Raw genomic sequence first — 17,660 nt, 5'->3', positions numbered from 1 at the left:
TAGGGAAACCAAAACTATTTTTGTTTTTTCACACATCTGAATAAAATGTATAGACATGCTAGGTGCCAAAGGAAGTATTAATCTAGCCAAATTTCAGACAGGCAACTTCAGGGATTTTTAGTGCTAAGACACCTATAAACTTGACTGTTTTTAAATTCTTCCAAAGACGCTGACTGCTCAATCTTGGCAATTCATGCTGTTTTTTCTTGGCATTATCCCCCTAGGCCTGAGACACCTTTCTGCAGCACCTACAAGACACCCACACATGCACACATACACACAGCTTCTACTTGAAGAAGAGCAAAGAACGTAAGGCACCAAGCAGACAAGAAGCAACACTTGGGAAAAGCAGACAGACAGACAGACAGACAGGCAGTGTATCAGTCTTAAACTATAGGCTGAAATAGACAAAGGGATGTTCCTCCTTCTGAAGCTGGATTGGGGCTGGGACAAATGCGTGCCATGGCCCCGATTCACCTTGAAGCCACCCAAAAAAGGAGCAACAAAGAGCTGCTCCTTTTCGGCTGGCAAAAAGCCAGCTTTTCCTGCGGTCAGAAGCTGGCCTACATCTGGGCAGTTAGACGTTTGAAGCCAGCTTCCGGGAGGCTTCAGAGCACATGGCGTATAAACCCTGCACTCTGAAGCTTAGATGGCAACATAAAAGGTCGTCGTCTAGACAACTTAGTCTCATTTCTTGGGCCCTTAGTCTCATTTCTTGAATCAAGTGACAAGCAGAGAATATCAATAACTTTAACTAAGAGTAGGATATGATCATTGTAATGCCAGAGAATGACACCTAACTTGGGAAGAGGGGGTTACTGCTATATCAGCCTAACTAGTAGATTCAGTGATGCAGCATAGGGAAACCAGAGTTGCCAAGCGGATGCTTTACCATTAGTCTAAATTGTGAGTTCCCCAGCAGTGTTGCCAACAAGCCTCAGAGATAATTCCCGGAAATGTCTGTCCAAAACCCGCTGAATCCCCCCAGATCACACGGAATATTCAGTCACAATTCCCAGAAAATTCCCATAATGTTAAAATGGCAGATGTTTTGCAAATAAACGTAAATATAATTGAATAAAAATAATTGTAACTTATTTCAACTCTCAAAATCACCATTGAACCAAACAAAGAATCTTTCAGTCCTTTTAAGATATTTATTTTGACATGAAGGGGGTTCAGGAAGCTTTGTGCCAAATAGAAATGTGTTCAGATGCAACCACACTGCAGAAATAAATCCAGTTTGAAACCCTTTTAGTTGCCCTGGCTCAGTACTAGGGAATCCTGGGAATTGTCTCTGGAGTCGAGTGAAGATGCAGCCTGAGTTGGGTCCAAGACACACTGCAGAAATAATCCAGTTTGAGACTGCTTTAACTGCCCTGGCTCAGTGCTAGGGAATTGAGCCTTCTCTGTCAGAAAGAGCTCTGATGCCACAACAAACTACAATTCCCAGGATTCCCTAGCACTGAGCCAGGAGAGTTAAAGCGGTCACAAACTGGATTATTTCTGCAGTGTTTTGGACCTTCGTTATTAAAAATGCTCAAGGTCCAATCCATACTGCAGAAATAATCCAGTTTGAGACCGCTTTAACTGCCCTGGCTCAGTGCTAGGGAACCCTGGGAATTGTAGTTTTGTGAGAAAGAGCTCTGGTGCCAAAATGAACTACAATTCCCATGCATCTGAGGACGTACGCTTAAGTCTAGGAAAGCTCATGCTACCAACTTTTTTTTCAGTGAGACTCAAAGGTGCTCCAAGATCTATCTCACTATCATCATCATCACCATTATTATCATTATTAAATCCAAATGCAGCTGAAGAAGTGGACTTAACCTGGCAACACTGATATCCTGTAGACTCATTCTCTGGGGCTGTGATCTGGAAGCATGGAGGCAATTCCCTTGTCAAACCAGGGAATCCTGGGAATTGTAGTTTGTTGTGACATGTTGAAACACTGCTTTTACTGGCAGCCAGGGCTCCATGCATGGAATTCTGGGCTTGGTGGTTTGCCCAGAATCCCATCATCGCAGGGAGCCTTGCAGTTAGAAGCAGTGCCAAACTGGATTATTTCTGCAGTATGGATGGCAATGGAAAAGGGAACGAAAAGAGAGCCACAAACCAAATTCTTGGAAGACAGGGCAGCAGGGGTGCCAACTGACCAGGTGCTCTGCCCATGCTCAGAGGCAGATTTAATCACTAACACACACACACACTCAGGGACATCGCATTCACATCACACAACCCAAATGGTCCTCACAGTACAACAACAACCCTGAGAGGTAGGCTTGGGGCACTCTGCCCAAGCTCAGGAATTCAGAAATCCAAATGTCACTCTCAGGCACACACAGAAGTCCACAACATCAAGCCATGAGACCATGATCAAGTATTGCCTTTGTGTGCCTTAAAACTTATGTCTTACTTGGAAATCCAAGGCAATTGGGATTAAGCCAGCCAAGATCCCTCACTCTCTGCCTCTCTCCAGCACTTTTGCCCCTGGAGCTTGAGAATGCCTGAGGGGGGGGGGGGGCAATAATCACTGTCCTCTCTCTGATTGGCTGAACTATTCCTCCAAACGGGCTTGCTCCGTCCTGGCTCTCAGAGGGAGCCATGAGAGAGAGAGAGAGAGAAAGAGAGTTTCCCCAGCCCTCTTGGCTGAAAACTGTTACACTCCAAAGGGTTTTGGTTGCTCTGCAGCAGGCTGCAGCTGAAACTGGCCAAAGGCATGGAAAAGGTACTGAATTAGAGCAAGGCGCGGAAATCACACGAAAAGCTCTGAAAAGTCCCCGTTTTCGTGTGAAAGTCGCGAAATTGGCAACACTGTTCCCCAGACAAATCCCTCTGATTCCCTATAAGACATTTGGTATTCTGGGCTCCCATTAGAAACTTTTATCTCATATACGATTTATATGATTTTAATCGTTGTTTTAATGTATTTTATATATGTTGTTAGCCTCCTTGGGTCCCACTTGGGGAGAAAGGTGGCGGGAAATAAACAAACAAATAAATAAATAATCATGGCATCATCCTTCCACCATCCCATCTCTTTCACAGCTGGTTTTCCAAGTCTTGGTTAGGAGGAGATGGTGCCTGAGAAAAGCCCATGTCTTTCTTCTTTGGCTGATTTCCACCAGCTTAACATTTTCTTACTTGTATGTTGAAAACATTGGCTTTTCCCTGTTTATTTTTAATGTACAGATTACTAGATTCATCCAAAGTTTTTTTGGATTGTTTCAGTCTTCTGGAACACAACTGTACCAACCTGTTAAATTCTGGAGCTGGTATAAATTGGTACGAATTCACCTAATTCTCTTCATTAACTTTTATGAGCCTAACTCTCCCTGGGCCTAATAATTGGTCTTTAATGGTCACATAAGATACCATTTTTTTCTGCAACAGACTAACATGGCTATCTAAATTAAAATCAGTAAATTTTAAAATACAAATTGTTATCATCTTGAAGATGGTATTATTTTGCCATCTTGTATCAGTGTAATATGCCACTTGCATCAATCCTCCATGCAAGCAAAGTGATGCTCAAAGTTCTACAACAAAAACTTACAGTCTATAGAATGAGAAATGCCAGGTGGCCAGGCTGGGTTCAGAAAATGTAGAGGCAAAACAGGTCAAACTATAAACATATTTTGAATAATGGAGTGCACAAATTCATTTCAAAAGAAACTCAGCCTGTGCTTTATATCAAAGCCTTTGATTATATAGATCATAAAAAACTTTAGCTCATTCATAAACAAATGCATGTTCCACAACATTTAATTATCCTAATGCTCTGTACTTAGAAGAGAAAAGAATTTGGAGAAACAGAATGGTTTCCAATTGGCAAGGGAGTCAGGCAAGGCTGCATTTTACTGCCTTATTTGTTTAACTTCTACCTAGAACATATCATATCTAAAACAGGATGGAAGGAGAAGGCATGAAAATCGGAGGAAAGTACTGTATATCAAGTGTATATACTGTATTTAAGATATGCAGATGATGCCGTTCTACTAGAAGAAAATAGTAAGAACTTGGAATGATTACTGAAGAAAGTAAAAGAACTAATTGGAAGTCTCACCACTCGGAAGGTGGAAATCCCACCTCCAGAAGTCCTGCCCCAGAAGTCCTGCCCCTGGAAGGCAGAAATCCCGCCCCTGGCACCCAATGCCACCCAGTGCAGGAAAGCCACTGAATTTGCGCGCTCGGTATCGAAAAGGTTTGCCATCACTGGTCTATGCCATTGTATTTCCAATTTCTATGTGTGCTTGTGAAAGCTAGATAGTGACATAATAGGAACAAAATAAGCCCTGGTATACGGAAGATCTCCGGGCAAGGAAGCGGGTTCTGCGATGGCTAGAGTACCGTTGGCGGAAACACCTTTGCTTAGACAACAAGGCTCTCCTAGACCAACTGTTAAAGGACTACGGAGAGGCAATACGAGCAACAAAGAACTCGTTCTATGGTGCTCGTATTGCGTCCGCTGAGTCGCGTCCGGCAGAGTTGTTCAGGGTGGTCAGGGAGCTAACTCAGCTCCCTCCCGCCCTGAACCAGATCCTTGAACCTTCTAAGGCCTGCTGTGACTTGTTTAACGACTTTTTCGCGGATAAAACCTCTCGTATAAGCGAAGGTCTGAACGCCGACATTTTTGCAGAACCTAGGGTAGAAGTGTCCAGAGCCTCCGTGGACTATGTTAAACTGGATCAGTTTGAGTTGGTGAGTACCGAGGATGTGGACAAGATCCTCGGAAGTGTTCGGAAGACAACCTGCTCTCTTGATCCCTGTCCCTCGTGGTTAGCGGCCCAGGGGGGACCGGCGGTAACATTATTGTTACGCCGGATAGTTAATACATCTCTGAGGGATGGGCTATTTCCATCCCAACTGAAATTGGCCATTGTAAAACCTATTTTAAAAAAGCCCTCCCTCGACCCCCTGGTACATAATAATTATCGGCCTGTTTCGCTGCTACCATTTTTGAGTAAGGTGATCGAGAGGGCGGTTGCGATCCAGCTTCAGGCGGTCTTGGATGAAACGGATTATCTGGACCCATTTCAAACTGGCTTCCAGGCGGGTTACGGGGTTGAGACGGCCATGGTCGCCTTGGTCGATGATCTCCGTCTGAGCATCGACAGGGGAAGCGTGTCCCTGCTGGTGCTCTTGGACATCTCAGCGGCTTTCGATACCATAGACCATGGTATCTTTCTGGGACACCTGGCAGAGGTGGGGATCGGGGGCACTGCGCTCCAGTGGTTCCGCTCCTACCTCTCCGGGAGGTCCCAGATGATGCAGCTGGGAGACGTGTGCTCTGACGAGAGGCCCCTTAAAACCGGGGTCCCTCAAGGAGCCATTCTGTCTCCCATGCTATTTAACATTTACATGAAACCGCTGGGAGAGATCATCCGGAGACATGGGGCGCGGGGTTATCAGTACGCTGATGACACCCAAATTATTTTCTCTATGTCTCCGACTGATGCAGTGACTGGGGATGGCGTCTCTCCTCTCGTGGCCTGTCTAGAGTCAGTAATGGGCTGGATGAGGGAAAACCGACTCAAGTTGAATCCAGAGAAAACGGAGGTACTAGTGATAGGTTCTCCTGGTCCAGGAATGGCGGTGGTTCCACCTGTCCTGAAAGGGGTCACGCTCCCTGTGAAGGACTCCGTGCGCAGCCTGGGGGTGCTTCTTGACTCGTCGCTTCACCTGACAGCTCAGGTGAATGTGACGGTCAAGAGCACCTGTTATCAGCTTCGGCTTATTCGCCAGCTGCGCCCATACCTGGCCCAGAGGGACCTAGAAACTGTTGTACATGCTCTGGTAACTTCGAGACTGGATTTCTGCAATGTACTCTACATGGGGCAACCCTTATACCAAACTCGGAAGCTGCAAATGGTGCAGAATATGGCAGCCCGGCTGGTCACTGGTGTTCCCAGGACCAGCCATATAACACCGGTTTTGAAAGACCTCCATTGGCTGCCCATCCGCTTCCGAGCTCAATATAAGGTGTTGGTGATCACCTATAAAGCCCTAAATGGCTTGGGCCCAGGATACCTAAAGGACCGCCTCTCCCCGTACATTCCGCCTCGCACCCTCAGAACATCTGGGCAGCAATTCCTGAAGGTGCCTGGGGCTAGGTTAGCCTCCACCACATGGAGGACATTCTCCACGGCTGCCCCAGCCCTTTGGAATACGCTGCCCATTGAGCTCCGCTCATCCACCACCCTGGCCCAATTCAGGAAGGACCTGAAAACCTTCCTGTTCCAACAGGCATTCCCCGAATAAAATCCTGTGGGCCTCCCTCCTCTTCCGTGGCCAAGAGGTTGGGCTTTGGGGCTTTTGTTTGTTATTTTTATTGAACGTCTGATGTATTTGTATTTTAATTCTTCTTGTTTTGTATGGATTGTTGTTTTAACCTTGCTGTAAGCCGCCCTGATCACAGGAAGGGCGGGATATAAATAAAAATTTTATTATTTTTATTTATTATTATTTTTATTTGAAATCAAATGCTGGAGAAGAGTTCTACAGATACCATGAACTGCCAAAAAGAAACATAAATGATTCCTAGAACAAATCAAGCCTGATGACTAAACTGAAAGTGCCATACTTTGGACATATCATGAGAAGACATGACAATGAAAAGACAATAATATTAGGCAAAGCAGAAAGCAGTAGGAGAAGAGGAAGACCACATTACTGTATGTGTGGATAAACTCAAGCAAAGAAAACACAGCCCTGAGTTTGTAAGAGCTCCGCAGGGCTGTTGATGAAAGCCCCGAAACAGACGGGGCAAATAAACTGGTTTCTGACCATGTTTAGGGCATAGTGTTGTGAATCCCACTGTGGGAGAAAGGCGGGATATAAACCTTGGGAATAAATAAGTAGATGACGCACAGCCCGAGTGCAGCCAGATACTTTGCCAAGGCTGTGTCTTTTACAAAGAACTGGCCAAAAAAAGAGCTGTAAAATATGGCAACCCGGATCAGGGCTGGGTGCATGCAGTTGCCACACCACAAATTGAGCCAGAGTGACTGCAGCCCACTTTTTCAGGCCCATCTGTTTCGGCCCTTAGAGGTCTCTCATTCATAGGGTTACCTTAAGTTAAAGTTGACTGCAGTTAAGCTCAAATCCAATTTAGAGTTTAAGTATTCTCTTTTCTCCGTGTTGAGGTTCAATTCAAATGGCACCATTTCTGTGTGATAGACCATAATTTTTCAAATCACGAATGAGTCCTTTGCCCTCATGGTCCTTGGTTAGAGGATTTTCCTTTGATTTACTGTTTGATCCAAATAGGAAACAGTGAATAAATACTACATACAAGCTGGGCTATCATCCAGGATGAGATCTGCTAGACTGATGCATAATAAACTATATACAGCATTTTACAGTATTAATGTGTGTGCCCATCTATTGTTCTTAATCTCATGCAAGACTATTTGCAAAATGTGGATTGCAACATAGGTCAGACTTTATTATGTTACTTTTTGCAATCAAAAACGAAAGTAATTATAAGACTAGTTTCAGGAGGTGGAATCATAGAAAAGTTTAGTTTTAATTGTAATTACCGGTGGTAACACAATAAGAAGATAAAGCTCAGAATTCATCCCTTCTTACTCATTCACTTGCCTGCTTTAAGTACTTATTTGTCTCTGTTTCTTCAAAAATGTCTGTATGTTTAAGGTCTTAGTAGTATAGAAGTGAGTTGCATTTTCAACATCAATAGTCTTTCTTTGAGTGTATAAACATTACTTGTTGATAAATGAAGTAAGCTTCTTATAAAGGTATTTCTTTGGCTATTGTGAAACTTAACATCATAATAATAGATGACAAGGTGACTTATGTAGCCCTTGGTTAGCCAATAGAGGCCACTCAGTGTGCTACATAAACCTGGACACTAATTTGATGATATATTTTTTCTTCTTTTGGTGCGTATACACTCAGTCTAAACATATCACAATTACCTGGCTTGACCCTGCCAACAGTTGTTTCTCTAATGTCCCATTTTCTCTCTGTTTCACAGCATACTTTTTCCCCCTCTGAGTAAAACTTAAAATGAAGACAAATGAAAAGAATCTATTTAACCATATCTCCAACCATAGACTTTGCTTTTTTAGTGCCATCTTTTAGAAATGTTTCTTTGGCATTCCAAACATTTGTTTTTCATTTTGCCTTCTTCCAGATGTTAGATGAATAGTTGAAATTGAAATAAATCTGCTACATGCATTTTTCAAATCATTGGATATGTTTTAATGGAAAATTATATTTATTTATATTCGTTTATTTCCATGATTTATATCCCACCTTTCTCCCACAATGAGATTCAAAGCGGGTTACAATAATTTAAAAAGACAGAACTAAAACACTGATTACAAAAGTTAAAAGATAATTAAATACAGTGCGCCCGCGTTATGCACGGGCACGCTATAAGCGCCTTTGAGCTTATGCACTCAAGCTGCGCAGGGCGCAAGGGGCAGCGCATCCCATTCAGATGAATGGGGCACACGCACGAGCCCCATTTAAGTGAATGGGGCTCCAGCATAGGTGGAATTCGCCTTATGCGGGGGCGTCCAGAACGGATCCCCCACATAAGGCAAGGGTCCACTGTATTACCAACATTAAAACATAAGTTAAAAACAGCATAGTTAAAACTAATAAAAAACATTGAAACATTAATGTTTTAACAACATTCTCTCAAAAATTTCTTGCATTTTTTCCCACTACTACCAGTTGAACACATATCTTTTTAACTAACATTGGGCTGGAATCTTGTTGAATTCCTCCATCATTGCAAGGAAAGTCTGCAACAGCAGCAGTGGCAAGATGTGAAAGGCTACAGAAACAGCAATGAAGAGAGAAAGATAACGCTGACAGCATCTGCCACATAAGGTAGCTGGGGACTCCGACTGACCAGTTTCAAAATGCCTGGTTTCCAAGGGCAGTTGAGGATCATCAAAGCTCAAAGCAGTTTAGGAACATTGGCTTGGAAATCACTCATGCTAGAGGAAAGGCAATGGTCTAAGCCACTCCCATGGCTACCACCTCTGAGTCCTTCTCACACAAGTGGACAGATTGTAGAACAACAAATGGACCAGATCATTAAGATGTAGGATGCAGTTATATTTTTCTACTCCAGAATTTTCTTTGGCTATTGAATAACATGTTACATCATGTCTCTCAGCTATCTCATCATGGATGCTTCATCAGCATCTAAAACTTAACATGGCTAAGACAGAACTACTCATCTTTCCTCCAAAACCTACTTTACAATATACATTTTCTATCATGGTCAATATTGTTCCCATTCATCCTGTAAAGGAAGCATATAGCCTTGACTTTATTTTTATTTTTATTTTTTTATTTTGCTCCTCAGATGCAGGCTGTAGTCAGGTCGTGCTGATTTTTTCTTTATAATATTGCTAAAATTAGACCTTTTCTATTGGCTTCTTCTGCTAAGACCTTAGTTCATGCCCTAGTTATCTCCCTACTGAATTCTTCTTTTGACACTCCCATTGTCCCAACTTGGTCCTCTGTTTTCCATTCAAGATTCTGCTGCTAAGATTAGCTTTTTAGCTCATTGCTTTGATCATGTCACCCCTCTTCTGGCATCTCTTAACTGGCTATCCATTTCTTTTAGGGTTTGGCACAAGCTTCTTCTCTTAATGTTTAAAGTTTTACACAACCTAGCTTCCCCTTATCTGTCAATCCTTATTTCATCTTACCATCCTGTTTGAGATTTGCAGTCCAGGAGCCCAGGTCTTCATGCCCAGCCAAGGGCTTCTTCTTCCTTGGCTTGGCTTAATTCTTTTTCACTAGCTGCACCGTACTGGAACTACCTTCCTGAACATCTGCGGACTATCTCTTCTCTTGCTAGTTTTAAATCCGAATTAAAGACTTTCTTGTTCTCCAAAGCATTTGGAACTGTATTTTAATATTGTTTTATAATGTTATATATGATTATATGTATTAGTTGTTTTTACGACTAATCACGACTTGATTTCTGTAACATCCTTCTGGCTGGGCTTCCTCTTTCTTACCTCCATCATTTAATTTCTGTCCAGTATTCAGCTGCATGCATTATTACATCCGCCCACCACTCCGACCATATCTCTCCTTTGTTGTTGTTCCTTCACTGGCTTCCCCTCCCTTTCCGTATTCAGTATAAGCTCCTGTTGTTAACTTTTAAAGCCCTCCATGGGCTGGCCCCTCCGTATTTATCTAACCTTCTTTCTCCTCACCTTCCCCCTCAGGCTGGTAGTCAAGGTCTGCTGTCTCAACCCAGGATTTTCTTTGCTCCATCCCTGATTCATCCCTTTTCACTTGCTGCCCCTCACTCTAGGAACCTCCTTCCCCCACGCATACTATCTTCACTTCTTTAACCAATTTCAAAACTGAGTTGCAAACCATCCTGTTCAGAGAAGCATTCCCAGGCATTGCGTGACTATTGTTTGCTATTTGACGTTTTTAATTTGTTGCCTGTTTTATTGAACTATTTCCTGTATTGTTATGTATAATTTATATGTATTATGCTATTATTTCTTAGATTGTATGCAATGGGCAGGTTTACTCTTATCTATTGTTTGTATGTACAGCACTGTGCAAATCTACAGCACTATAAAAATAAAGCATAATAATAATAATAATAATAATAATAATAATCATCTTGTATAGTTTATATTTTATGACTTTTAGATTGTACGCCATTGGCAGGTTATATTCTGTTTTGATGATGCCTGTAAAGTGCCAGGCAAATTTATGACACTATGGCCTGTTACAGACAGCCAAAATAAAGCTGCTTCGAGTCACAGTGGAGGTATGGTGTTTCAATGATGCATGAGTCCTAAGAGTCCAGAACGTCGCACCAAAGCCACGCTCCAGACCTAAGGACTGGAGCGTGGCTTTGGTGTGGCTTCTGGACTCTTAGGACTCATGCATCATAACACCATACCTCCACTGTGACTCGAAGCAGCTTTATTTTGGCTGTCTGTAACAGGCCGAAATAAATAAACAAGGAGGATGATGATTGATGATGATGATGATGATGATGATGATGATGATGATGATGATGATGATTCTGACCAGAATGCTGACCTTTGTATATGAATAGTTAATGTAGTATAATTTTATTCTCAAGGTAATTTCAATATATTGATATGATCTCAGAGATATCTGACGCATTTAAACTTTAAAACTAAATTGGGACTGCATTGGCATGTTTTACCTTAACAACACGTCAAGTTTTCCTGATGCGATAACATGGAGACTTCCTGAGAAATTCAGCGTTTGCTTCCTAACAAAGGGATTTGTGGCCACACAAAGGATTCAAGACAAACTGGATCTCAAAAGCAATAGCCTTTTATCTTGCAAATAGAATTTAAAGTTTATCTCCCAGTACCCACAGGGCCAGAAGAAGAAGGGGCCCACCTGCATTAGTACCCTTCCATACCATCTGAACAGAGGACTACAACTGCAACATCTTGACCAAATGCAAAGCTATGACTAACACCATTAAAATGATTTTTCCCCTCTTGTATCATTTTAACACCTTTGCCTGATGAAGTAACCAGTGGAGATTCAAAAGCTTGCGGCATATATAATTTGCATTTTGGTTGGTCCAATAAAGATTTCACTATTTTGTGAATTTTGAATGAGGCTGTACTTTGTTATATGGCCAACATGGCTATCCCTGGATACATTTTAACTTTGTGTCAGAATAGTGCCGTCTGTTTAACAAACAAATCACCAAAACTCCATAAACCTTCATAGAATTGTACAGTTGGAAGAGACCACAACTGGCTATCCAGTTCAACCCCCTGCCATGCAGGAACTCTCAATCAAATAATCCCTGATGGATGGCCATCCAGCCTCTATTTAAAGACTTCCAATGACTTCCTTGCCCTTCTACTCTCCCATTTTTTATGCAGAGTCCTGTTTTTTAGTCACACATATTTGGGTCCATTGTACCAACACCCTTCAAGTCCTGTGCTTCAGAGAATGATTATACATATGGATATGCAACAGGGATGTATACAACGTGGTCTTCTACATCCCTTAGGTATTCACACCTTCATCACTGACATCCTTCATCAGTATGCTAGCACATGGGTTACAGCAGCACATTATGACCATGAAAAGCCTCTGATTGGTTATGTTGAAGAAATCTGAGCTCTAGTGAATTGTGCACTAGATAAAACATTCTTATTTATGTGTAAATTACCTACAAATTATATTTTGTTTCGTATTCATATATTCCTTATCCAATCCAATGTATCTCAGTGACTTTCCATGGAATGTCCACATTTATTAAATTATGGATTATGTATTTTGTGCAAGATGGGGACTTAAAAACATTTTTCCATAAGTATGGCTGGAGGTAAACAACCAATTTTAGTCCAGAAAATAGCTTCTGCTTCTGTCAACATGTTGTTTATTTTCTCCCTGAGATAAAAAGTTCAGTTTTCTGATATTTGTACCAAGATAAAGTCAGTAAACAAGATTAATATAGTGTGGAAAAGGTTGTCAGCAGCCCTGGCAAAGGAAATAAGTTGCCTGTACACAGAACATACTGTAAACTGAATAAAAGTGTCAGGTCCACCATGAGATAATGTGATCATGAACCTCTAACAAAGCATGACATAGTCACAGTCGGCTTTTCTTATAGTCACAGTGTAGAAAATGGATTACTGTATTCCAGGGATACCCACTGGAATAGCATGAAAACCTCATTTTGAGATTAATGCAGGATGCAACTCAAGAGTTGAGCCAAATGTTTGCCTCCATTGTTAAAGTAACTATCGTGTTCTTAATGTTGTAATCAGTACAAGTTGCATTTTTATTTACAAAATCATTAGAATTTCAAACCATGTAAACTCCTCCCAGGGAGGTTCCCCCCCCCAAGATGTAAGTCAAATATTAAAATAAGTGTTTGTCTTCTTTTTCATACTGTAAAAAAAAATCCTGCATTTTTTCACCTACTTAACTGGAGGTTTTCAAACTGAGGCTGGGTGGCCATCTGTCTGGGGTGCTTTGATGGTGTCTTCCTGTATAGCAATGGTTGGACTGGATGGCCCCTGTGGTCTCTTCCAACTCTATGATTCTATGAACTATTGAAATTGTATACAGAAATATTTCAGAAAGTATGGAATGTTTTATCGTTCTTTTTAAACTTTGTATGGCTTTTTAAATCATTTTATATTATTTTATGTGATGATTTTAATTGTCTTAATTAATTGTATTGTTCTGGTTTCTTTTAATGACTTTTTCTGGTAGCTGACTTGGATTTCACTTTGGGAAAATGGCAGTATACAAATGAAATGAAATAACAGTGATTTATGACATACATAGTAGAAGCACACCACTGCATTATATGTGCGTGCCTGTGCTCAGTGTTACAGGCCTCCACATTGAACCAAAGTTAGGCAATCAGGTTCTATCCAAATGTTTTGAACTATGGCTTCCACAAGCCTTACCCATGTTCAGTGATCAGAAGGATGCTGGGTTATCTACCTGTCCACTAGAGCATGTGAACTTTTTAACCCTTACAGTGCTGGTGATGGTATTTTAGGGGATATACTGTAGTATCTCCATCTGATCTCATGCACTGGAAAGATTGGAGACCAGCGATGACACAACAATGTAAGGAGCATGGGGGTCCGTGTAAACAGCCGGGGCTTGCCATGGAGTTTCCTGGAAAATCTTTGGCAAACAAGGGTCAGGTTTGTTAGGGATGATGGGAGTTGCAGCTCTTCTCCTGGCTTTCACTCTCACCACCCTGGTCAGCGGAAGAACAACCAGTTTGACCAGTAGCTCTGAGTATTGGCTGAAGATATCTTCCAATCTTCTCTGGAGTCTGCTGGTTCTTGTTCAGCTCTCAAGACACCAGTCAACACAGTAGTCTTCTTAAAAAGATCTACTTTTATTCTACTATATACACTATGCACAAAACAATTCACTACTCACAAAACTACTATACTCCTCAATACCCACACTACTATACTCCTCAATACCCACAAAAAGTATTGCCATACATTATAGCTTATATAGACATTTGTCTCTCTATTCATTATACAGTTGCCACCTCCTGGGCGTGTACATACATTATGATTGACATACCATACTTGGCTCAATCTAGACCTCACATTGCATCATACATTACTGTCCACTCAATGACTCTCAGGTGATATCAATTTGTATCTTTTCACTTTGTCATTGCCTCATATGTCCTTGGCTTTCAGGACCTTCTAATTACATTACTTACAACACCTGTGTGACAATTCAATAACTTTTGCTGTGTCATGTTACTTTCAAATACATTCATATACATATTATATTTCTTGTGACTATATATCCCATGTGGCTTTTTCCTGACAAGGTTGACCCCAGGGTAAAGGCTGTTTACCCTGGGATTGGACTGGATCTGTGTCCAGTCTACCATGATCTAATCTGATCCTGGCCTTGGGGGGGTTGGCCTGCATTGTCTGAAATGGACAATGTCAGGCTGATGTGGGAATACAGGCCTTTTGTCCCATGTGGAAAACTTTTTGGATACCTTGTTGATCTTCTGTTCATTATCTTAAAGGATGTTAATATTAGTAGCCATTTCCATGTTACAGTTAGAAGATACTAGATTGTATGTATAATTTTACCTTTGTCTCCCTAGCCACAGGATTTGTTTTTCACATGCATACTTGCTTTTACATCTGGGTTATTCTAACATAATTTGGTTGTTATGGAAGATTACTTACTGGTTGTATATAAAGCAGTATATTTGTAGAAACCACTGAGTGATAACTGCTGTCCTTCATCTGGTGTATGATCTTGACCAAACAATGTGGTAGTAGGAAGGACTAGAAGCATACTGCAGCCTGCTGTTCTCTCGTTGTATTGCTATTATATGATTCTCCTTGCTAGAAGCATGAAGAATATTATCATTCATTGATAATTTTGTCAACATGGTACTCAGAATTCCTTTGGATTGTCAACTACATTCATAAGATTCTCAAGAATTTGTTCACTTCCACATGCATAAGCACTTGCTGAAGGCTGATGGGGTGAGAGTATATACCACCAATGAAGGTGGTTCCAGGAGAATGATACAGAAAAGGAATAGTCTGGTGGAATCAGCAGAGAATGGACTGTTGCTTCTTCAGAACACCCAAATGCTCAGAGGTTGCCTAGAATGCAAAATGACATTTTAGTCATTTCTTTGTTGCAGTCTCAATTCAGTACAGTATCTGCATCAAATGATGAAAACTATTATTGTAGTTGTTTATATTTACAGAAATACATACACATGCTTACATGGATAACAACAGTGTCTTCATAGTATACAACTTATTAAATGGTTTTATTGTTCAGATATACATAGTTTGTATGCAGTAACTGCCACGTCCACCTAAATTCCTGTATGCAACTTACAAAATTTATTTATGCTTCATTTAGATTACTACTCCAGGCTCATGCAGTAACAAGAAAGCTGTGCATTTGTCCCAGGAGTCTCATCACCATGAGTAAGTATCCATGTCAGGGTTATTATTTCTTCTGCTTACTTTAACTTTGTCCCTGTTTTAATTACATCTTGATTTTTTTCTATAGTGGTCCAGTCCATCAAGACAGTTTGGAGCATGTACCTAGAGCATGTGCAGTCCTTCTCAATGCTTTTGTCTGAAAAGACATTTGTAAATTAACCCTGAAACTGTGCTCAGTTTACAGTTGTTTTATCGCACTACGTCTTTTGGGTTCTCTGGATGCTGCAGAGGAGCAACCCACAGTCATAAAACCAGAAGTATAGCAAAGAAAAAGAAGAAGCAGCTGCATGAGCCCTCACCTTGCTTTTGTCTGGCCTTGTTTTCTGAATCCTTTGCTTTGCATTTAGTGTAGGCTAAACAGAGAAATGCATGAGCTGGTTTGCAAAATTTAACCCAAAGGTCTCTTGAAACTTTAAAGACTTTACAAATTTACAACAGAATAAGCTTTCATAGGCTACAGTCCTTTTCATCGGATGCATGAAATGTTATCCTAAGGTGGTGAATACATATACCTGCTTGGCCATAAAGGATTTTAAGAACTGAAGTCTGAAGGAAATCAAAATGTAATACATGGTGTAACATTTACATAAAAACTTAAATGTACATTGATTTTTAACTGATTGTTCAAAAGCGGGGATGGTGTTAATGCAAAAAGCCTAGCATTTGTAATTGAATTAGCAGTGATGATGGCATTAAAAACCTAAAAATGATACCAGTATGTGTTTAATGCCTATTGCTTCTACATTTCTCTTCATAAAGCTATGATTTTCCCTTTTACCTGCTGAAGGCTTTGTTGACATTAGCTGTTGCAGTAAGCATGTGAGGCATCCTGAAGAAGCATGATCCTGATTGGTACATGATAAAAACCTGGTAGATAATAAAAGCCAGCTGAAATTGGCCAGTGATGTAACAGGCAAAACCATTCACAAATTATGAACCATAATATTATTATCTTTGTTCTCTTGAGTTTTGTATGAAAAAGTATCCATAATGTCACATTGGACTGCATTTCACAGATACAAATGTTGCTATCCTGTGCTAACATGCAATATTGCAATAGCAAGTACATTTCTATACCACTTATCAGTGACCTTAAGCACTCCGTAAGTGGTTTACAATGTGTAAGCTGGGTACTCATTTTAGTGTCCTCGGAAAGATGCCAGGCTGAGTTGACCCTGAGCCCCTGGCTGGTATTGAACTCACAACCTTGTGGTTTGTGAGTGAGTGGCTGCAGTACAGGCATTTAACCATTGTGCCACCAGGGCTCCACAACATGCCTGCAGTACACGCCATTGGCCTTAATTCTAGTAAACATCCATAGGATTGCCATGTAAATTGCATATAGCTGTGTAGGTGTGTGCAGCAGAGCACAATCTTTACAGCTAAACCCCTAATAATGAATAAACATGTTCCACTTTCAGCATTTTCATTATCAACATTTACATTATGCCATAATCATAATGTTTCATTTTAGGAGCACAAACACAGTGAAAATATTATCAAAATGATGGATGTACATCTTCAGAATCTTTAAACTCTTTCAAAATGATTTAGTATATGTTCACTTACCTTAGCAGTAGACTTCTGTGGAATGAGATACCTTCCTGTGAAAACTGCTGCAGACCTTGAGACTTCTGTAAAATATCCCATTTAAATAAATCATAGCCAAAGGCTACATCGTTCTGGTGGACAATAAAATACCCGAGAGCACGCACAGGCTAGTCATATGACAGCTCGTGCTTCAGTTAGCTATGTTACTAAACCTTTCTTTTTCCCTTCCCATAGCCATTGGTTTAGCCCTGGGGCTAGGAAGGAACATAGCCAGGTAAGAACTACTTTGATCAAGAACAGTTTATTTCAAATATTTAAAAGAATTTAACTGTCACTTGTCTGGAGCAACAAGAGCACCAGTTTGTGAAATAAGAATCAAACTATCTTTTTCATTTTTCTGAAAGCTACTGAAAATATTGGATAACAGATAGCCAATATGAAACCATTGTGGGCATGGCAATGGATTCTCAGGCAAGAACAGTTAACAGTATGCGGTGAACCTTCCTTGGAATTTGAAAAAATAATTACAGTGATGTACTCAGAAATGATGTGTTTAGTGATTACAAGAAATGTGAGTATTTCCAGCTGGGAAACTCACTCGATTCATCA

General features: G+C 40.9%; 1 protein-coding gene across 6 annotated transcripts in view; it reads left to right on the top strand.

Moving 5' to 3' along the window:
• GPATCH2 (G-patch domain containing 2) overlaps positions 1-17,660 on the top strand; it is a 171,007-nt gene that overhangs the window by 105,289 nt on the left and 48,058 nt on the right. For 3 of the 6 annotated variants that reach the window (XR_006104974.1, XM_042478753.1, XM_042478776.1), the window contains exon 6: positions 15,415-15,482. Coding sequence is in view for 5 of the 6 variants with exons in the window: in XM_042478753.1 (XP_042334687.1) it covers positions 15,415-15,482 (68 nt within the window). In the remaining variant the exon portion in view is untranslated. Of the gene's footprint in view, positions 1-15,414; positions 15,483-15,567; positions 16,620-17,285; positions 17,326-17,660 lie in introns of those variants that run through there. The other 3 variants (XM_042478745.1, XM_042478784.1, XM_042478761.1) reach the window with 2 other exon arrangements.

This window comes from Sceloporus undulatus, chromosome 1 (assembly GCF_019175285.1).
Source record: "Sceloporus undulatus isolate JIND9_A2432 ecotype Alabama chromosome 1, SceUnd_v1.1, whole genome shotgun sequence".
NCBI lineage: Eukaryota > Metazoa > Chordata > Lepidosauria > Squamata > Phrynosomatidae > Sceloporus > Sceloporus undulatus.
Note: the sequence above shows the minus strand (reverse complement) of the source record. Positions and strands in the feature narration are given on the sequence as shown.